This window comes from Schistocerca americana, chromosome X (genome assembly GCF_021461395.2).
Source record: "Schistocerca americana isolate TAMUIC-IGC-003095 chromosome X, iqSchAmer2.1, whole genome shotgun sequence".
Classification (NCBI taxonomy): domain Eukaryota; kingdom Metazoa; phylum Arthropoda; class Insecta; order Orthoptera; family Acrididae; genus Schistocerca; species Schistocerca americana.
The window spans coordinates 98,334,532-98,358,566 of record NC_060130.1 but is presented as its reverse complement, the minus strand read 5'-3'; the positions used below and the strand labels follow the sequence as shown (position 1 = coordinate 98,358,566).

The window sequence follows — 24,035 nt, the reverse complement described above, 5'->3', positions numbered from 1 at the left end:
CCATTAACAGTGGTATGTACTATGAGAGACACTGTAGCCTACGAAGTCCAACAGCAGACACCATGGGTTCCTCAAAAGGGGGGGGGGGGGGGGGGGGGGGGGGGAAAGGTGGTGCCACTGATTCTACTCAACAGTAACTTGTGTCCACAGGCCTCCATGGTCACACGAAGTATAATGGCCAAGTTCAAGTGCGACCAACTTTAACATCAGCCCTACTGCCTGGACATGCTGCCCTGCAACTTCCATGTATGTTATTTGCTAAACAAACATCACGAAGCACTCTGATGACTAACTGCAGGACACAGTGACAGGAATTCCGGGAACAGGTAATCTTTCAGCTACTGATACCATGGGGTAGATTTTCTCAGGCCTCTGGTGATTACTTTGGAATAGACTTCAATTATATGACAGTGTTGTTTCATACCTTTTCTTTTGAAGTTCCCTCATAGAAAAAAAAATTTCACTCAGTATTGACAGTAACAAGCTGTAACCCCCTCTTCACGAGAAACTACATCACTTAGTTAAACTTTGGAAGCAATGTTGTGTACTTTAAAAATACTATGCAACAGCTTTTGCAACTGTGATACTAGTTTTATCATGCAGTGTGTGAATTTGTATCTTATTACTTTCTAGACTTCCAAAGAAATGTAATGTCAAAATTAAAATTCAACTTTTACAAGTGTGGGTATTACCAAGGTCTTATTTCTTAAAACTATTACATAGTTACAATAACTAAGGTGCTTCTTAAGCAAAACTGCTATTCAATTGACAGGATCTGCAAATTAACTAATTACTATAAGCTAAGTCTCAGCACGGTCTATGACCACATTTGCATTAAGCTCAAGTTCAGAATGGAAAACGCACACGATCCTTTTTTTACCCGCTGTTGACACTATCAGAATTTTCGACAGCAATTCATTTGGAGATTATATGCAGGGTGTTACAAAAATGTACGGCCAAACTTTCAGGAAACATTCCTCACACACAAAGAAAGAAAATATGTTATGTGGACATGTGTCCGGAAACACTTACTTTCCATGTTAGAGCTCATTTTATTACTTCTCTTCAAATCACATTAATCACGGAATGGAAACACACAGCAACAGAATGTACCAGCGTGACTTCAAACACTGTTACAGGAAATGTTCAAAATGTCCTCCGTTAGCGAGGATACATGCATCCACCCTCCAGTCGCATGGAATCCCTGATGTGCTGATGCAGCCCTGGAGAATGGCGTATCACAGCCGTCCACAATACGAGCACGAAGAGTCTCTACATTTGGTACCCGGGTTGCGTAGACAAGAGCTTTCAAACGCCCCCATAAATGAAAGTCAAGAGGGTTGAGGTCAGGAGAGCGTGCAGGCCATGGAATTGGTCCACCTCTACCAATCCATCGGTCACCGAATCTGTTGTTGAGAAGCGTACGAACACTTCGACTGAAATGTGCAGGAGCTCCATCGTGCATGAACCACATGTGTCGTACTTGTAAAGGCACATGTTCTAGCAGCACAGGTAGAGTACCCCGTATGAAATCATGGTGGTGAATCGAGGAAGTACAGTACATACTGACGAAACTAAAATGAGCTCTAACACAGAAATTAAGCATTTCCGGACACATGTCCACATAACATATTTTCTTTGTTTGTGTGTGTGTGAGGAATGTTTCCTGAAAGTTTGGCCGTACCTTCTTGTAACATCAAAATTCTGTCTCGATATGAGACTGGTAGTTTCCCCACTAAAGTCGTCTCCTCCTCCTCCTCCTCCTCCTCTTGCACGTATGCAGTTACTAAGATCTCCATAGCAATATCTCCATCATTACGTACCATCAGACATCTGGGGTTGGGCAATGCCACAGCCTCAGAATTATTTGTCATTATTGTATCAGTATTTGTCATTTCATTTTGTTACTTTGCACATAGGTGAAAATAAAGATTAGTTCTTCCTCCAGAAAACTATTTATGTTAGTATAGCATAGCCACATAACAAGCACATTGACAACATGGAGTGCAAGGAGATACTGCAACACATGCACACAATAAGCACAAATAATATTCCTCCAATACTTTAAGATCCAACACCTAACTAAGAACTTAATGCCTCTGATAACCTTCCATTATATATTCACCCATTCAATGTTACTATATTCTACATCTATTTAATGCAACATACAAACTATAATATAAATAACATGTCACGAGGATTATGTATACAGAGTCCTTCATATTAGCACTATGTAAGCTTATCCTAAGATGAACTATTGTGTAACTTCAAAAATCATTGAAATGGAAAAATTGCCAGTTTAAATAGTAAATTCAATTTTTATGCATTTTTAAAGACACATAAGTAGAAATTTAAGTAAACTGGGAACAAATTTAAATTTTAATACTGCATTTTTAAATTGTGTCTCGAATTTCATAAGGGTGATGACTATTTATACAAAAAAATTATCAGTTTTACTTACGAAGTATTTCTGAATTGCAAGTACTGAACATTAACTTCTCAATACCCTGACACACTGGCTAAAGCAAAGCTGGCAACTACTAGAAAGCCATAAGCAGATGTGTAACATAGAAGCAGAAGTCAACAGCATCCAATTGAGTCACCTGTCATGCCCATTCCTCGTTTGGCTGGTGAGCCGTAGCCCATAGGAGCACCAGCAGGTGTCTGGCCAAACGCCACACCTCCACCTCCTCCTCCTCCGGCCATTATCCCCATATCGAACCCACCATACATAGGCTGCGCAGGATACGATGCAGGCACAGATGTTGTGACTGACCCCACAGAGGGTGGAGGTCGCGTAGGTGAGCCACCCAGAGCAGCGCGAATACTTTCATTGAGGTCCTCAAAAGCACTCTTTGATGGAATATTGGCAGGAGCAGGTCTGCTAGGAGAGCCTCCAGCAGGCACAGGAGAGTCCGTCCTCGGTGTTCCACTTGTAGCAGGAGGAGGAGGACGGGGAGGTGGAGGTGATGCCACTTTCGCAGCCATCTGGGCAGATCCCTCTGTAATGCTATTATCAGACACTGACTGTTCCTCTCTGACCTTTTTTTCCTCTAAACCTGATACCTCTGTGGGTTGCAAGAGTCCCTCACCCCCTGCGAATAAGCCAGTGTCTCGACTGCCTCCAAAATCGTTCCCAAAAAGATCATTCCCACTGTCCCCCCGTTTTGTTTGCTCGTCAAATATCCCCGACCCAGTGGCCATGGCTGAGGAGGTGGTTTCCTGGTGGCTTCCATGAGCCGGGCTAAAGTCGGACACGAAGGGATTCGGTGCAGCCGTCCCGGCAGTCGCAGCTTGCGGAAAGAACAACAATTTGTGAACAGAATAGCAGGACAGGGTTACACAGAAGTTGTTGCCAAATCTGAGTATCTGTCATCTACAAATTACAAAAATTTGTCAGGTAATAAAGGAGTGACTGGAATGATATATTCCTGATTAACAGCAGAATCAGATGCAGCTTGTGAGTTAACACTATCTGCTTTGTAACAGCTAAGTGAATATATAGCTTTCAATTTTGAACAATTTAATTGGCCAGTACCACTACAGCCATTCAAATAAAAGCTGTGGCCCAATTCCTCAGTACAAAGTAACTCTCAGCAAAAAATCACCGAGTAAAGCTACATCGGGAGAGGTGAGAAAGAAGAATTGATAAAGACAAATGTTTTTGAAGAAATACATTAAAAAGTGCAATGCAAGCAGTATGTTATAATGAAAGGTATCATGCATCTGTGCTGTTATGGTCTTAGTGCAGATGAGTACATAGCATTTATATTATGTTACAAAAACTGAATTCAAATTTAATGATTCGACAACACTGTTCATGACTGGAGTTTCACACCAGAAGCCATTTTGCAAAATTATTTGAGCAACCTGCTCCATGCTAAAATTATAAGCTGAAGTAATTTCACGTTTTCCATTTTCCTAAATGTTTTGGGATTTAAAGTTAAAGATTACAGTGAATCATTAAATGTCACAACACAAACCTACAAAGTTATAATTTTTACTTTGTGTTTTTGTACATGCATCAACTTTATGCATACTTTCTTTAATTACATGTCCACAGATTGATCCAAGAGCTACATAGGCTGCCTTGTTTGTCACTAATCAGTGTTTATTAGATTCTGAAGCTGTGACATTCTATGAACAGGAATAGCTCCACACTGTAAGCACATCTGCAGTTCAGTGACTGCACAATGAATGTAACTTACGGAGACATTTTCCTACTTAATTATGTTCCTAAATATGGGCACAAGTGGACGAAGTGCTGCAACGTTAACACACAATATGGAAGATAAAGTATAAAATCTTAAATTCTCTGTTTGAAAGCAAGAATACTAGTCATAAATAACCCTGCCGAGTTAACAATTGTAGAAGTCTCTGCACTTTACTACTGTTTTATACTTATCCAGTCTTGTAAATTCCTTTACACACGCCAACACCTAACTTTATGTCAACACAATATTATGTTGTGACAGTTTTGTTTTTTCTTTGTATGAAAGCCGGGCACAGTATCAAATGAAGGCATGTATCCGAGTTCGTTGTTTTAGTATTTGTTATGTAACTATTTGCGTATTTGTCTTAATAATGGTTAATGCTTTCATTCAAATTTCTGTCTACTTCAGCTTAATTTTTTGTTGCAGAACAACCTGTCAGTTCTATGTACTGGACAAAGTTTCCTTCAATTACTTCCGGATTCATGGAAGCTGTGCACAAGAAAATAGGATTGATGGGCTTGTCTGCAGCTACAGCTTATCTGAAGCTACTGAAAATTTCTACAAAAATCAGTATCATTAAAACAAATGGGACAATCTGAAGCAAAATACTAGAATTTTTTCTTTTTAAGATCAGTTTCTCTCAAGACATAGTTGCTGGCCTCTGGTGACATGATCTTAACTATTTCAGCATTCTCTCAACCTTTTTCAGCTGGTAGGTTTAGGAAACTACAGTTCTGAGTGCAGTGACTTAGCATCTGTTTGGTGTGAATGTGTAAATATGGCTGGGTCATCTGAGCCATGTGCTTAGGATGACAACTTATTGTTTCATGGCTAGAAGTGTGTAGGGATGAGGAATAGATTTAATCTTCCACTGAAAGTAACAAAGCATGCATAGCAACAGCGTATGTGACCGAGGACAGTGGGACTGATAAAATTTGAATAGTCTACATTGTTTGATCAGCAGGACATACTTAAAGTGTATGTGTTTTGACGACATCTGCTCAGAACAAAGGACATGTTCATTTACAGTAAGTCCACAACAAAGTAGTAATAAATAATTCAGTGGATCCATTAGAACTCCCAACTTTCTGTAACCAATTAACCAGTTCATACCGCACTAAAAGTGAATTTGTATGTATCACAGCAACAAAAGTTTCCTCACGTGGAAAGTCATGTTTGTCAGATATACATGTATTTTTGCTTTGTTATTGCGTCTGGTATTATGTGGTTAAACTTATTTCCTGTATACAGTATCTATAACTAATAATTTTGAGATTGATGTCATGAAATAGACTAATATCGTTATTCTTTTTCCTCATTTTCTGCTAACACGAATATTACTGTGAACTATATTCAATGTTATAAGGTGCAATCAATTACTGCTCGTCAAGACAAGATTTTGTGATGTGCGTGCACCTGACCAGAATTCTGTTGTGAATGGGAGCCTCAGGTTCTGGAAATGGAACCTCAGTCTTCTTAAACTCATTATTGTGAAACTATCAAGACTTTGAATGATGTTCTCATTTTTTTTCAGGTTATTTGTAGAACATGGTAGTACATTGTGGCAGGAACATACAAATATGGTCAAGTATTGGGCCACATCTTGACACTGTAAAGTGAGTGGCCTGGGCTAAAGGTGAAGTAGGAGAAACAGAAATCTTTAGTCGCCTAATACACACTGCAGATGGTGGAGTAAGGAATGCAGCGAGATCAGATATATTTTCACACTTCACCTCCATGAAGATCATATCTAAAAAGAAAGGAAGGATAAAGGTAGTGGCCATTTCAAGAATAGTGAATGACTAGGAAATATTTACGAGGTACAGGTAAGTGGCTAGACACTGACTATTCATCCAATGAAGAGTGAAAACCTGAAAGTGTGGTACAGAGAAACTTTCAGCTACATTAACGTGTCTCCAATGCATGTCTTTTACCAAAAATAAGTTGGAGAAAATGATTCTCTGGACTGTAGGGGGAAGTTTATTCAAGAACTGGTACACACCACTGTGCAAAATAAATCTGGAAAGTTATGCCAGAAGACAAAAGATTATTCTCTACATTTCATTGTAAGACTCGTGTGCATGTGCCAGCTACAGAGAAACAGGAGTGCATCGAAAAGTATCTGAAGTGAATCATTTTACCAACAAAGTTTGTTATGTTTAACTGTGTGGCTCCCCATTTTGAAATCTACCAATGAATAGAAAATGTTAACTTTGTGACCAATTTTTTTTTTAATTTTGGTGTTTTCTGAAACACTGTGAATAAACTGCAAAATTTCATGGCTAAAATCAAATATAAATTTAGCTGCCCTACACGCACCACCTGTCTTCCATCCATGCTCTCAGAACTTAACATCATCTACTTTTACACAATTACTCCAGTTTAGAATTACTTGCTTGGCAAAAGGTTCATTGAACCACCTTCAAGCTATTTCTCTACCATTCCACTCTGTAACAGTGCACAGGAAGAACTATCACATACATACATACATACATACATACATAAATCCCTGTTCCATAGATCATGAATACGTTTCCTAATGATGTGGAACGTGTCACTTCAAGTTAAGTTTTCTTTACACAAAATAATTTTTTTTCTCCAGTTACTACTTCGTATCTAAGAATTCATCTATTGAGTAGAAGGATTTATCATTCAGAAATTCTTTTAATTTGCTTTTAAATGTTGCTTGACCATCTGTCTGACTTAATACTATTTGGCAAATGACCAAAGATTTTTGTGGCAGCATAATTCACCCCTTTCTGTGCCAAAGTGAGATTTAATCCAGAATAGAGAAGATTACGATTTCTTCTAGTGTTGTAGCTATGCACTTTGCAGTCATTTTTGAACTGGAATTGGTTATTAATGACAAATTTCATAAGTGAATCTATGTATTGCAAAGGTACTGTGAATATCCAGAGTTCCTTAAATGTCTGGGTGGGCTCCAGCTATTATTCTGGTTACACGCATTTGTGCAATGAACACTCTCTCTCAATGATGAATTGCCCCAAAGTATGATGCCATATAAAAACAGTGAGCAAAAAATAAGCATAGTAGGCTAATTTACCAATATGTTTATCACCAAAATTAGCAATAACACAAATAGCATAAGTAGCAGAACCTAACTGTTTCAGCAGATCATCAAGGTGTTTCTTCAAATTCAAGTTCTCATTTTCAGTATTCTGCCTTAGTAACGTATTTCTGTTCATAATCTCTATCAATGGTTTTATGCCACGTACTGTACAGAATTGTATAAACTGTGTTTTCTCAAAACGTAGCGAGTCTATTTGCAAAGAACCACTTAATTTTCTGAAAGACATTATTTGCAATTTCCTCAGCTGATTCTGGCATGTTGGGTGTGATTTCTATACTTTCATCATCGAGGAGAACTAGCTTTCCATCTTCATGAATACAGAGCGGCAAGTCATTAATATATATTAAGAATATGGGACCCATGACAGCCCTGTGGGACACCATTCTTGATACCTCTGCAGTTAAAGGATTTTGCTGGTTTTTGCAGACCATCTGTACTGTCAATTTCAACCTTCTGCATTCTTCCAGTCAAATATGAATTAAACCATTTGTGCACTGTCTCACTCATACCACAATATTTAAGCTTATCTAGAAGAATTTCATGATTCACACAATCAAAAGCCTGTGAGAGCTCAAAGTGTCCCAATGTGTGACGTTTGGTTATTCAATGCATTTAATATTTGATCAGTGAAAGCATATGTAGCATTTTCTGTTGAAAAACCTTCCTGAAAACCAAACTGACATTTTGTTAGTACTTCATTTTTACGAATATGCGATGCTACTCTTGAATACATTACTTTTTCAAGAATTTTGGATAAAGCTATCACAGATGAGATTGGGCAGTAGATGTTAGCATCAGCTCCATCCCTTTTTTATGCAATGGTTTAACAATAGCGCATTTCAGTTTATCTGGAAAAAAATTTTAATACTCTGTTGGATATGCCATCAATTCCATGTGAGCTTTTACTTTTGACTGAATTTATTATTTTCCTAATTTCAGTGGGAGAGAGGGGTTGAATTTCACTTTTATCAAATTGCATAAGTACTGCCTCTTCAATATACCATCTTGCATTTTCTAATGAACAGCTGGATCCTATTTTCTCTACAACATTTAAAAAATGATTATTAATAATGTTTTTCTACCTCTGACTTGTTGACAAACTTTTCACTGTGTCTGATAGAAACACAGTCTTCCTGTGCTCTCAGTTGCCCTTTTTCCCTTTTAAGATATTTTATCCCTTTAGTAAGCTGCAGCTTTTTACATGGTTTCTTACAATTATATTTTACTGTTTTCTTCAGCAAACAGTTTTCAAATATACTCTCAAAGGTATCATGAAATAGGTTAACTTTTAAAAGCTTTCCCTAAAATTTTGAATTGTTAAATCATTAATTGAACGCAATATTTTGGAGGACTGTTTTGCTTTACTGTATGGAGCTATATCATACTCCAACTAGCTGTGCATCATGATGAGACAGACCATTCTTAACAGGGAACGTTTTTATTTGATTAAATTTATCTTTGTCTATGAAAACATCTATCAATGTGCCACTTTCCTGTATCACCCAAGTAGGAAAATTAATAACTTATGTCAAATTGAAAGAACCAAGTAATACTTCAAGGTCAAGCTTTCTATCTGACTCTTTCAGAAAATCTACATTGAAATCCCCACAAACAATTTGCTTTCCTCTGTCTGACAGCACAACAAAGAATCCAAGTTCTTCAAAAGTACCTTAAAATTTCCCAATGGGGACCTATATACGGCTACAATTATGGAAGTGCCATTATTTGGATTAAGCTGACATGCACATGCTTCTATATGCTGCTCTACACAAAAATTTTTAGTTTCCAAATTTTCCACACTGACAGATTTTAACATATATGGCAACTCCTCCTCTGTCCATAGTGTCTTTACTTACATGTGCTGAAAGCTTATATCCACCTACATCTTTCCATGTGAGCTCTGATTTCTCTGGTTATGAAGATCATTTTTCACTATATAGATGGGCACCAACAAAATACTTTTACATTCCGAGGAGAAAGTTGGGGTTAGAATTTCATACAAACCTCCTGTGGCAATGGAACACTTTTTTTTAATGATTGCAACCTCAGTTTTCATATCATATCCATAGCACTCTATCCCTTATTTCATAACAAAAATGAACTGCCCTTTGGACTTTTCTGATGTCCTATCTGACACATATCTCATCATGCAGCAATATTCCTGAAGTTTTATTGGTTTGCTTCTCCCCCTGGCGTATTCTTATTGCATGTGTTATGCTCTTATGGTCTTCTGACTTCTTGGAAACTTACCCTGTCAATTAGATGACCTACAGTTGAATGGACTCTTAACATACTGCAACTTGGCCTTTTTCACACTAAAGAATCATTGCCAGAGGTAGAAGAAGCAATAAATGATAGAAGAAGCAAGGACTGCCTAGAGATTGAAAACTTAACATCTGAATTTTTTGTCTAGCACTTACCCCATCGAATCACCATGCAACACAACATACTGACACCATACACAATGAAACTAAGAGGAATAATTACTACCACATAGCATGTAACAGCTATTGGGCTTTCAAATCTACTAAACTTTTGGAGTTTTGTCCCTCCCTCTACCCCTCCCCCTACTTTCCTAATATCTTTGCCCTAACTCCTCCCAAAGCACTAAATCAGAATATACCGATGTTTTTTTCTTTTGCAACTGTTGGCAAACTTCAGTCATGAACACTTCCACAGTGGAAAGAGCATTCCAAAGTAAATCTTTTCTCAATTGAAACCATTAAGCCTTCAGAATGTCAAGTTTTTACTTAGTAACTTACCTGTTGCCTCACCACCTCCAAAAACTGATGTGAAGTTCTGGTCAGAAACAAATGCGTTTGTGCTGGACACTGGTGTAGGCTTGAAACCTAAAAAAAAAAAAAAAAAAACAGTATGAGGTGTCAGTATTCCACCAGTTTCATAATCCAACAATTTATCTACTTATCTTTGAAACAAGTTGTAGTTGCCAGCCAGGACTTAACCTGCCCATTTGATTTTCACAAAAATCATGGAGAGAGAGAGAGACAGAGAGAGAGAGAGAGAGAGAGAGAGAGAGAGAGAGACACAGAGACACAGAGACACAGAGACACAGAGAAGTTACTGACTAGTTCCAACTTCAGTTTTATTCTCTCTGAAGGAATCATTCTGGTTCAATTCCCTACCTTCGCCAAACTACAAAAATCATTCTACTAGAATTTTATGAACATCTATCAAGATCAATAAACATAAGGTGCAGAAAATTCACCGATAACTGCTTAAGAGGTTTATTTGGAACCCTGCACAAGAATAGTTTTCATTCACCCATCACCCAAATACAACAATAGGTCATGTTTTGCTGTAAGTCACTATTTACATGAAAGGATGTGTGCTCTTTCAATATGAGCAAATTTCAAATTCAATGTCTCTTTGCTTACCATTTGATAACCAAATGTCCGTTGAAGTCTTCCCAGCTGGAACAGACACTGGCTGTGGTGTTGCTGAGAATATGTCTGCAAATGGATTTCCACTCAACTGCAGAAGGTCATCTGATGCCTTTACGATTTGCTGAAACAATTTAACAATGTGAAATGCAAAAGAGCTGCTCTTTTCTCCACAAATACAATTTACAGATACTATACCTTTGCTAGGAACTGAAATTGAGCACACAATACTGAAGTTCTCTCTCTTATACCATTTACATCCAACACAGTTGTCTGAATATTCTCTGCACTCATTTCCTTTTTAAAAATATTCATCCCAGAAAGAACAATTTGTTTCTGTTTAAATGCATGCCTTTGCTCCCAAAGTACTTTTGGTTTCTGCAAGTAGTCTAATCTATGACATGCACTTACCCTTCTACCTCTCTACAACATTCATAAGCCATAAAATGCTTACAAATCAGCATGAAATTTTTCATCAACTCATTTCCTAAGAGAAAAGGGCACAGTTTTGCAATGCTGTGAACTTATCGGCAAGTTGTGAAGAACTAATCATAATCAAACAGATAGCCCAAAATAAACTACTAATACCTCTTAAAAATAGGCCAACATTTCTGCATTGTTTTGGAATTCCACCAAAAGTGATGAAAGAAGTGCCACTTTATACTTTTGACAAATTCATAGTATCTAAAGAGCTAATAAAGGGAGAAAAAGTATTTAAAAAGCCACAATAATAGAGCAAACTTAAATATTTGAACATTGTAGTTTAAATACCAAACAACTGAAGTTTATACTACCTAAATCACAGCTATATTTTCACGTAAGTGAATTGTAACACTACTTTCTGACATGTCTGCTGTAGCCTGATCCAATGAGTAGCATATATGTTATGAGAGTAATAAATCTATCGTCACCTCTTATGTTCTCCTAGCTATTTCTCTAAATTAGTCTGTTAAATGTTAGGCTCTATGATGAAACAATATCTTTTAGAGAGCTTTTATGAATGAAGCTCCAAAAAGATATTCAGAATTCTAGGAAATTTTCATAGAAACAACTAAAAAGAATATGTAAAATGTGATGATACTTTGGCAACTTGAAATGTTTTGATCCTTACCCTGTCAACTTTTCTGTTCATTTAACACTGAAAACAAAGCCGCTAATCTACACAGGGATGGTGCACTGGAACATGGCATATTAGGGGTGTCAATTGAAAATGCAAACACACCAACCCCCCCCCCCCCCCCCCCCCCCACACACACACACACACACACACACACACACACACACACACACACACACACACACACACACACACACACACACACACACACACACACACACACGAATTTATGGTTTTGTGTCGATTTTGAGAAAATGATAAATCAATATGACACAGAAGAGAACATTATGAAGTAACCATATCAGATCTCAGACTGACTATTCCATATAATAATTTATTTGAATCATCCTATTTTCAAAAAAACAGGTGACTATCTTAATCCATATTCCACATAACTAAGAGAATGCCCATTAATTTATTTGACTGAAGTTTAAATTTTGATTATTTTCCTTAAAATCAAAATATGGGAAATTATTATCAACAGCTTCAGAAAATTGTGAGCTTCAATCACATCAAAACAATTTAGAAACATGACAGGATATAAAAAAATGGGTGTAACTATTCAACTATGGAAATTTAAGTACCTTCTGTAAATCAGGAACAATCAGCCTACAAAATTGACAAGGTTGTTGGTTCTTAAGCTTCAATTTTAACACTTATATTTTGCACAGTAATGAATTTACGATATCTTCATATCATGGTATCTCCTGAACTATACGTGAAAACAATTGCACCAAGATTGGAGAAGCTATGTATAATACTAGAAATATGAAATTCACTACAGAATTGCCAAGTTAACAAGTTTGTTTACACTTATGGTGTTATCACAATGCTGTCATACCCTTACGAAGGACTAATGTGAAAGATCCACTCTGTGAACTTGCAGAGCATATTTTACTTTATTCCTGTCATAGGCAAATCATATGCCATTGAAAGGAGGTCCCCTGCTTAAGCAGCTACACCATGTACCTTCCATATAAAACTACAGCACAGTCTTATATCAACTGTTCACTTGGATGAATGGCAACTGTCAAATACTGTGGCCAAGGACAAGGTTCACTGCCCACTGCCCGAACATGGCACAATGAACTTCGAGTTGACTCCACTTACTGTGAATTTCTGAGCCATCTGTCCTCCCTCCGCCCCCAAAACCAAATTCACCAATTTGCGTAGGTGCGTAGTGCCTTTCAAGCATTCCCTCACTCCCTTTGCATTCTCCTCATCCTACCTCTCTCTCTTCTCCACTAACTACTCCACAAACTACTGCACAGCTCCATGCTCACTTCTTTCCTTGCATACACCCCCCCCCCCCCCCAACCTTCTCTTTACCAAATCATCCAACTCCCATACCCTTTAACTTTCCATATTTCAAGGGTTACAGATATCACTATCCCCCTCCCCTCTTGGAAATGTCCCAGCAGTGCAAGTGAACTGCATAGCATTTGAAGCACCAGCTCTCTGGAGGAATTGTCTGTCACTTTGGTTCACATGCATTGAAATCATTTCATCACCACCAGAATAACAAAACAGTCCATCAAATATGGACATGTAGTAGCCCTACTAGGAAGCCAATCCACCAGTGAGGTTAGTGACACGATGATGAACCTGCCCAATTATGAAAAGTGCGAGTTACTAGAAAGTGAGCTCATTTAGCAGCTCTCCCTACAAGATGCAACATTTGGGACAATTTTACCACAGGGAAGTAACTGGCAACAGGAAGTTGTCAATTTTTGTGACACTTTAATACCTTCACCAGACCAAATATCCTAGATCCGCTTCTGTGGTTCATATGGTGACTTGCTTGTCAGAGATGCATCAAATCATCCTCTCAGTAACACAAGAGGTGAACCTGAGCAAGCTGGCAGGTAGTGGACAGTATCAGAGGCTGCTGCCCCCCAAATGTTTACTACAATGCCTGCCAGAGAGGCTGGAGAACACCACCTCTTGTCTCAATGGGAGGATATGGCAGGCCACAGCCCTCAGCATACACAAGCAACACACCATGTGCACCTCGCCCCTCATCAAATCTGAACTAGCGTTTTCGCCACTGCCATTTTTGCTACAGAACACACAGGTGCAGATCACCATGTTATTGGGCAGGAAACATGCATGGCAGCCTCCCACAGTAGTGAGCAAGTCTGCTAGCAGCACTGACCACAGCAGTTGTCACTAAATTCAGTTACAACAGAAAGGACTATTAAAGTGCAGTTTCTGGTGGTTATTGGGTTGCACGTGGTTTTTTTTTTAGGGCACTCAACTACTAAGGTCATTAGCACCCATTCACAAACATTAATGCACTAATAGCGTAGAAAAATGCAAGGGGGCAACACCAGAAAGTACATGCTGAGGAAAATACCAGTTCCACCACAGCAGTTTAAATCATCATCAGCTGGTGGTCACCAATGTGTCAGCATATCTGTTGCACACGTCTGTTGCATCAAGATGATTGTTTGAGAACTGCAACGTGGGACAGATTGAGCACCACAATCCTGTCAATGCAGCAGAAGTCTGGGCTCTTTCAGGACAAGCCAAGTTGTTTTTACACTGCTTAGTCACAGTCTGTTACTCCACACATTGCTGGTAGCAGTAAATCAGCACAATGAGCAAGCTTCTGAATAGTATAAATAGCTGTCAGTTCTAGCAGAGGTATCTGCTGTCTGGCAGCACCTACCTACATTGACGACTATGCCGGACGCCGGGTAGATACGGGTAAGCCATCAGTCACTAGAAATTTGGGTCTCCGACCCTCCCCCTCCCCCTCCCCCTCCCTCCCCCCCCCCCCCCACAGTATCATCTAGCATGTTGTCACCCACCCTCGACTTTGTGCCTTCCTAGTGGTGGTCTGCCTCTAGACTTACTTCACTCTTGCCCTGATGGTACTCCTGCTTATCCTACTACCTGGGTGCACATGTCCTGGTGCCATGTGACCTTTTTTTTTTGCAAGTGTGACTTCCAATCCTGGAGGCTGTCACCCTGCGAAAACTCCAGAAGGCTTCTGTGACCAGCCACACCATACGTAATTGGTTCAGACGCTGACGAGTGGGCTTATGGGCATCAGCATTCCTGGCTTAGACATCATGGCTGTCTTCTTAGCCGACAGCTGGCCATCACAGCTCACCGAGAGTCAACCACACCGCACACAGGGGGGCAAGGCCATTGCATCACAAAACAATGTGTGTATTAGCATGTTTCTCAACAGAATTTTTTAGCTTTCTAATATTTTTACCTGAGCCACCAACAGTCTGCATCCTCATGAAGGCTCGCCACCCCAATCCACCCACGCATATAAACGGCTCTTCACCCCAGGCCACTTCAGGTAATAAGAAGACTTTACCTCAAAGCAGCATGCTGGCACAGTCACAGCTCAGTGTCAATGAGGTGAGTGAATTGTTTCTGCACACCGAAGTACAGAAGATGGGTGTATAGTCAGAAGATTCGTGGAAATGCGATGGCACAAAGTGGAACCATTAATATCAGTTGATGTGTCACTATGTCGTGGCAATACCAGATAGTAGTATTTGCAAACAGCAAGGTGTTCCCAATGTAATTTTATATGGCACACTGCATCTTGCGCCGAGTATGTCTCGGTAGATTTTTTACTGAAATGGGCATATGGCTAGGCAATGTACCAAGTTGAGATAGCTCACAAGACATATTTCTAACAAAGGAACCTCCCCATCGCACCCCCCTCAGATTTAGTTATAAGTTGGCACAGTGGATAGGCCTTGAAAAACTGAACACAGATCAATCGAGAAAACAGGAAGAAGTTGTGTGGAACTATGAAAAAATAAGCAAAATATACCAACTGAGTAGTCCATGCGCAAGATAAGCAACATTAAGGACAATGTGAGCTCAGGAGTGCCGTGGTCCCGTGGTTAGCGTGAGCAGTTCCCGAATGAGAGGTCCTTGGTTCAAGCCTTCCCTTGAGTTAAAATTTTATTTTCGCAAAGTTATGATCTGTCCGTTCGTTCATTGACGTCTCTGTTCACTGTAATAAGTATAGTGTCTGTGTTTTGCAACCGCACCACAAAACCGTGCGATTAGTAGACGAAAGGACGTGCCTCTCCAATGGGAACCGAAAACATTTGATCGCGAGGTCATAGGTCAACCGATTCCTCCACAGGAAAACACGTCTGATATATTCTATATGACACTGGTGATGAATATGCGTCACATGACAGGAATATGTTGTCGACCCACCTAACTTTTACACTTGGCGAATGGGTAAAAAGATTCTTCTACCTTGCCCGATTTAGGTTTTCTTGTGGATGTGATTATCAAAAATTAAATAAAATAAAATAAATTTTTCATTCGATGGAAGACTTGAACCAAGGACCTGTCGTTCCGCAGCTGCTCACGCTAACCATGGGACCACGGCACTCCTGAGCTCATATTGTCCTTAATGTTGCTTATCTTGCGCATGGACTACTCAGTTTGTATATTTTGCTTATTTTTTCATAGTTCCACACAACTACTTCCTGTTTTCTTGATTGATCTGTGTTCAGTTTTTCAAGGCCTATCCACTGTGCCAACTTATGACTAAATCTGAGGGGGGTGCGACGGGGAGGTTCCCTTTTAAGTTAATTTATTATAATTGCAAGTGCATCAGCTATTATTGATTGGTAGTGTGTTATACCTGGTTGTGTACTGGGAAAAAGCTTTCCACAGTTACAGAGACTGGGACACAGGATGATTCCCTGCAACAAGCATTGCTGTTTTTACTTAACCCTTTCGCAACTACACATGTGTTCTTCGTATTATGTGCCGAGTCAGCTTCTGTTATGGTTGTACTGCTCATCAGATGCTGATGCCTGTGCTGAGAGAGGGCACTCCAGCCAATATGAAATACGTATCATACACTTTTTCGGAAACTATCAGTTGAAAAAAAATTTTTTTGCTCATCTTACAGACTGATATCTTTACTTGATAAAGGACAGAATTTTTTTTGTTACATGCTATAGCCACTGCAGTGCATCAAATTAAGTAAAATGCTGCACAAAATTGGAAAGATTTTTCAGAGGTAAAAATCACATTGCATAAACTTTGTGCATGGCTGATTTTAGCTCATACATTGCAGTGATTTTATTTGAAACAGAGTAGAAGGGGATCTCATTTCATTCTCAAGTTACTGGATTTTATATCCAGTCATGCACGACACCTATTCACATCGTTGTGCATCACGAATTGTGGTTAATCATATCTTAAATGATTGAAGATATGAAAAAGGTTGTTTTTTTTTTTGCAAATAATGATATGCAGTGAGGCACATATGTTGTATGATGAATACTTCAAACTTTTTGTTTATCATATGGAAGTTAGTTATCTGCAAGAGTGAGGTGTTTGTAGCTCAGGGTGCATTCACATGTCCATAACACTGCAGGGAAACCCAAGTGGTGCGTGCAGACAACCACACCACCAGGGCAATCGCATAGCAGGATGTGTGCATATGACCATAACAGCCAAAGGATTAATGAAATACCACAGTTTACAGTGGCAAGGACTGTCTTCCACAACATGCACCTGATAGTGTAATGGGTTCAATCAATTTCTTCCAACCTACAAGGTCCAGACTTGCCACTGACAGGTGCACGTGCCCAGCAAAAGCTTAGGTTTTCTGCTTCCCACCACTGCTTACACACCTGCAGCATCAAGGTTTGTTAGATGATCAATTACTGCAAGTAACAAAATTGTAGTTGGTAAGGGAGGCACCAACATTTGTCAGACATACAGAGGGATTGAGGAACATGCAGACAATTAACCAATTGAAACAAGACCTCCTGAAATGATAAAAAAGGCACCAGGCTTTTCTGCAAACAATAAAGTGGTTTTACAAAGAGACATAGTGAAACAGGGAAAGTTTTGTGGACAGGATACTGAAAGTGTGTACATGTACAAACTGGGTGACAGTGATGAGTCAAATATGATTACTCTCCAAGAAGCTGAACATACCTTTCTGAGTGGCAAGTCACCCATCAGGTCTAGGAGGGTGTGGACAGATACCCCAAAAAACGTGTATGCTGCTGTTAGGTTGACTAAAATCTGAAGAGATTGACGCAGCAATAGAAGCTAGCGATAAGCGAGACATATTTTCTGCTAATTTAAAACGTTTTAGGTGTGAACAGTTGGGGGATGTCCAAAGCAATGTCAACAGCCTCAATGAGGTAAGAATGGTATGGGTGGACACAAATTTTACTCCACAACAGAAAAATAAATGCTCAGTTTGACATATGAAATTACATACTTTTGATGCTATTTGTACGGAAAGAAATTCAAGGTGGTAATCCATCATGTAGCTCTAAACTGCTTATTAGGGTTAAAGGATTCATCTAGCAGTCTCTCAATGTAGGCATAGAAACTGAGAGAGTTTCGTTATTAACTTTTTCATTGCACCAAGAAAGAAGTGTAAGCAATAAGCACAGAAACGCACAGAAACAATCACATTTTGAACAGGTAGGTAACAGCATTGCAGGCACTACATTACAGCATTGTACAGTGGCAGACAGCACAAGCTGCTGATACCAACTACAAACCATACATGATGTAAACACAGTTCAGCCTAGTAAATCACCTATGTTGGAGCTAAATGGGATAGTATCAGCGAAGCTCAAGGAAGCAGTGCTGAAGGAAAAACATGATAATGTGCAATCTGGGCATGGAAATTTTAAAGCAATGAACTGGAAGATAGTGGAAGGGTACAGTGTAAGATTAGGATGGAAGATTTAGACTGTAGAACAATACATGGAAAACAGGGTACAGTGTCCACAAATGGACACGAACCATGAGCAAGTAAGATTGGAAAGTTTACTGGGGGGGGGGGGGGGGGGGGGGGGGGGGGGGGGGGGCAGCTAAACCTTTTTAAGTAATAGTACTGGCTACACCAGATCCATTTAATTTTACCCCAGTGGGAGACTGTTTCAATTAAACCATTAATAGCCCCAGCTATCAGCGTGTGGAATGATTCCTATTCCGAACCAGCAAGCAAATACTCTGGCACAAGCCATGGTCAGCAACTGGTTGTTCAAGTTTGGTGTACCTTAAACAGTAATCACAGAGCAAGTGAAAAATTTCAAGTTGGACTTCAAACAATGGTGTCATTTGCTGTGGGTTCAGAAATTAAGATTAGTCCACTACACCTGCATATTAAGGGTAGAACAAAGCATATTTATTGTACTCTGTGTAGTCTGGGTAGCTACTACGTAAATTCTCACCATAATGATTGGGATATAAACTTTTAATATGTCTTAGTGGCTTATAACTCTGATATGTTTTATTACTACCTTTACTAACCTTTCATACTGTACTACACTTTCTTACTTTTATAAGTGGGCTACCCCCTCCTCCCATTTTGAGTTGGTGTATGGGGGAAGATGCTTTCACCATTTGGTATGGTCAGACCAAATAAATTTGCAGTGTGCAGGGGCAAAAACGAAGGCCCCAGAATGCCTAGAGTTAGCAGAAAAACAAACGGGGGAAATTATAGTCGTATAGAGTACAGCAATAAATGTTACCTAGATTGTATACCCCCAAGGGCAAAACAAAGTTTATTACAAGATACCAATGACCATACCAAGCAACACAGACAAGAGCACCAGTCAATATCAAGCTCCAGTTGCCAACTATGACCATTCCAGGGCACTCAAAATTCATTGCCCAAGTATCGGCATCCATTCCTTGGGAGCAGAGCAAAGGAAGTAAGAACAATTGAGCATTAGTTAAGGTGTGGAATTGTGTTATTGGAATGAAACTATTTCAATTTTTTTACAACAAAAATGTCTGGTGAATAATTTTGTGTGCCACAATTTTAACAGTTTTATGCCAACAGTTTATCATCAACGTGTTTGAAAGCATTATTTCAAGTCACAGTAGACCTTGTCAAATGGAGAGCGAAAGTAATTGCAGCTCCCTGTTCCAGGCTGCTGTGCACTATAGAGCGCTGAAGGGAATCTTAGTCATAGCAATGCTCCACCTCTTCACCTAGGGAGGAGTGGGAGCAATGCAGGATCAGTGGTTGGAAAGCAGAGTGCTTTTCACCAGGCAACAGGATTTTGATGGACACTAAGACTAACCTTTCATGTGTGGGAGATGAGGAACCAGGTGAGAAGGTTGTAGGACATGTTTTCATGGGTATGACAAGAATCTGAACCAACAGCTATGGTGGCAAATGCCCTAGGCGATGGATGTACCACATATCTTGCAACAGCTCAAGAAGGATCAGTTAGAGGCTGGGGGAAGGATATTTAAAACTGTTCAGGATTGCAGACAGCATCCGTGAGTAAATGTCATTGAGAGTGTGAAGGAAATGGCAAAAGTAACAAGGTGGTTACAGAATGGTATACCATGCAGCTGTCAGGTTTGGAATAATGAGCGTTAAAAAATATGCACATATTTAGTCATAAACCTGGCACCTATAGTCTAGTTAGGACAAGAGCAAGGGCCAGTAAATACAGATAAGAGTAGCATGATCCACACCCCATTCGGCAAGGATGCAAGGAGTGTTAAGCTTCTGCAAGCAACTAGTCTTTAGTTGACTAATATGGGACAGCTTACAGCTTTTTATGAAGGAAGTGGCCCCAACAAACTGGACTAAGCAACGAATTCCAAAAGCTGTGTACACAAGTAGAGGCCTGGATCAGGACACACTGCAGTACAACAGAAATGCATGTCCTGTACTTTTCCATAAGGGAATTAGAAACCAAAGGAGAGCATCCATGTTGAGGCCTGTCTGATGGTGCCTTGGAGTTTGCTTTCAACAAAGGTTGCTGAGTGGAAGCCATACTTACTTCAGCATACAGTGCAGGAGTGACCAGTGGCCCAACAGAAGCCACCAGCCCACTGATACTGATGACTGGCAACATACAGCCCTGCAGAAAGCTGTTCTCTTTGATCCATGGTGAGCAGAATGAAGTGCTGACCAACCCAGAACAATCAGTAGGGTAAAAACTGAAAAATAATTGGTAGCAGGCCTCAAAAGCCCCAGACATAGAAGGTGAATGAAATATGATAGTGATAGTGACAGTGTTGTGTGACTTATGTACATCAGAATAGTTGCAATGATGTGTGTGGTTAGAGAAAGCCTGTTTTATTGCTGTTTCCAACCAGACCAGATGGTCAGCTGCAGATTGTTCACTCCCAGAAACACTGACAGGATGACAGAAGGTATTTAGACTCCAGGACCCACCATAATCTACAGACATTTTCAAGCAACCTGCACAGCATTTTGGTGACACTAATCAGTTGGCAGCTCTAGACACACTGGGTTTTTTCACTGCATAAGGAAGACAGCAAGCCAAAGACAGTGGAAGACCCTGAATAGATGTAGCCTTTGTGTAACATTCAGATATTGGATCATCTGATTAGGAATCTGATCAGGGCCTGGGGCCACATCACAAGATCAGGCAAAAGCTTGAGGCAGCTCCCAGTAAGTCAAAGGTGCATTGTGAGAGTCCACTTTGTGTGTGTGTGTGTGTGTGTGTGTGTGTGTGTGTGTGTGTGTGTGTGTGTGTGAGGGGGGGGGGCAGTGAAACAGGGGGAGGGGGGTTGACCAACTAGTCATTTCTGCAATAGAAAGGTAGCCAGATAAGAAGAGCATGCCCATGCTGTCAAAGAGGATGACTCAGTGACCAGAAACAGCCAACCCATCAGCACAAAGACCACCCTGAAGGACCAGACTCAAGTAGTTATTCATCACGGACATCCCATAAGGCTATGTACAGTACTTGGCCCACACCTGGAAGGAAGTAGCATACATACACAGGGAGGAGACATAGCACTCTTAACATTCCTTACTGCATTTAATTAGACAGCTAGCCTGAGCATAAAGTTGCTTACCAAGTGATGAGGTTGGTCTGGGAATGATTTTAATTTGAACTGCAGGGCTCTTTGCTGTTACTGAAAGCTATAATGTCCGTTCTGCCATGGCACACTCTGATAGTGGAGCAGACCTGTAGAAAAGGGAATAGCAGTTCCAACAGCATGGGTGATTGCAGCAGACTTTTGCATAAGCTCAATGATGCAATGTGACAGAGGGCGAAGGTAATAGCAGAAGCATACAACTGCCAGTTAGCTCTTCAAAGCTCCCATTGTGGAGGTCCATCTGTCTAGTAGTGGCAAGGAAGTGACACGATCACGGTCAAGGTTTCATTGTCACAAAGATCATGTGTAGTGAAATACAGTGAAGCCTTGAGACTGGGAGAAGAAGTGTTCAGATCAACAGTTGAAAAGGTATCACAGGTGGCACTGAAGTAGGTAGGAGCATTATCACTTAGACAGATCATGGTCACTATGAAGATTGCCAATCAGAAGGCCCCTATCAGATGAAGTGGTACTCCCCACAGGGGGGCAGTGTGCATTGGAATACCTCAGTTGAGGGCAGGAAGTAGTAGGTGGATTAAGTTGGTCAACTCATGGTAAGTCAGTGACCTGCCTCGATGTATGTAAATGTTGCAAATGGTGATTGTTGATTTGCTTTTTACTCACACCACTATTGCTTCCGAAATGGTACAAAGTGGAATCAATCCACTGACCAAATCAGTGTGAACCTATGTACAGAACCTTCCACATGGCCCCTCAGGGTCAGCACAGCAACACAATGGACAATAATCACAGAGCACTGGGACCCATCTTTGCGACAATTTGGGGAGGAGGGACCTCACCTCTCTGGTCACCAGGGCAGCCTTATCTTTGGTGGGCAGCACTCTTTGAAGAGCCTATGTGTGACAAGCTTGGGGACAGATGAAGAGTGGGTAGCCCTGTGACCCCACAGGTCAGTTCCTTTGGCCATAGGCTGGCGTCGAGTCTTCGATCTGTGGGTTCTATGAAGGAGGTTCCCTGTCACAGGTAGGTGCCACAAGAAGTAGCTGCTGCTCTAGTCATGTGTGGGTAGTGGTTCCCAAGACTGAAGTGAGAACAGCAAGGGGAGGGCAGTGGGAGACACTTTTAAAAAAGGTGAGGCGGTGGGAGTGACAACTGCGACTTTTGCATAATTAGACGTCATATCAACAGGATGTAGCCATTCGTATTTTTTTTTACATACCTCAGTATGCGACAGGCGATCAGTAAATTTATATTCCTGTATTTTGTTTCTCTAGAAGACTGGGCAAACTTGTGACGAGGAAGATTGTGTTCCGTCTAATTGGTGGACACGCATGCACGCAGGCAAAAAGTTGTAACTCAGAGGGCTTCTTTCATGGAGTGATCATCCGCAGTTGCCACATTTTGGTCCCACTGGGCAGTGTGATGACATATTACTTAAGTGCAAGCAACCTAAGAACCTCACAGGTTGTGGGTCATACCATCTCATGCCATACATGTAGATCATGATTTTTCTGGGTGGACATTATCTTCCAAGGTTAATATAAAGGCACCTTATCTGCTCTATTATCCTTTGTACCTCTTTGAACGTGACGGGCAAAGTGTGTCTTGCCACTGAAGATTATCCCATAGCTCATTGCCTCTTTGAAATGCTAGTTCTCCATCAAAGATGGACAATATTTGAAGTCTCAAGTGGTGCAATGGTATGTCAGCCAGATATTCACATGCCTGAAGACCTGTAGACTGTGCTGCTGAGGACTGACAAACAGATATACATTTTGCATTTCTCCCTATGACTAAACTGCTTGAAATTTATCTTCAATATGTTCCACAGAAAATTATTTTATTGTGATAAGAGTATCCCTATCAGTTAAAGTACATACTAAATATTTTATACTGTTTCACTCCCAGATGTCTGCATGGTCCCTCTTCCAATGGGGTAGCCAGGGTAAGGAAAGCCACAGGGTTATAATTTTCCATACGCAAGTTTCAGTTCCTGTCTGAAGACTGCTGGGACAAACTACCTTTTTTTTGTTTTTGTTTTTTTTTTGTTTTAAGTAATTTATTGTTTTTCATGTACAAAATGTCCACCCTAATGCCACCAACTCCAATTATGGGCTCTTCCTGTGGGTGTCATCCAGCTGCAGCAAATACCATCCCTCACAATGGACATCGCCAGGAATGCTGATGCCACAGAAAAACGGGCATGTACTCCTTAGCATGCATGGGGAGGGGAGGGGGGGGGGCGGTGGACTGGCACCTCAAGCATCAGCATTGTTACCCTTGTGTTGTCAGGGGCTCAATCAAGAGGGTACGTAACTTCACCACATCCAGAATGCTAGCACCTTAGCTTTGATTTCATCAGTAACAGAGTATGCACATACTTTGTGGATATTTTTTGT

At 40.3% G+C, this 24,035-nt stretch overlaps 1 protein-coding gene across 7 annotated transcripts in view; it reads right to left on the bottom strand.

Moving 5' to 3' along the window:
• Nucleotides 1-24,035, bottom strand: part of LOC124554712 (phosphatidylinositol-binding clathrin assembly protein LAP) — a 156,301-nt gene that overhangs the window by 12,286 nt on the left and 119,980 nt on the right. For 5 of the 7 annotated variants that reach the window (XM_047128351.1, XM_047128352.1, XM_047128355.1 and 2 more), the window contains 3 exons: nt 10,701-10,830; nt 10,068-10,154; nt 2,604-3,293 (listed from right to left, as the gene is read on the bottom strand). In XM_047128351.1, coding sequence (XP_046984307.1) covers nt 2,604-3,293; nt 10,068-10,154; nt 10,701-10,830 — 907 coding nt within the window. The remainder of the gene's footprint in view (nt 1-2,603; nt 3,294-10,067; nt 10,155-10,700; nt 10,831-24,035) is intronic. The other 2 variants (XM_047128357.1, XM_047128358.1) reach the window with 1 other exon arrangement.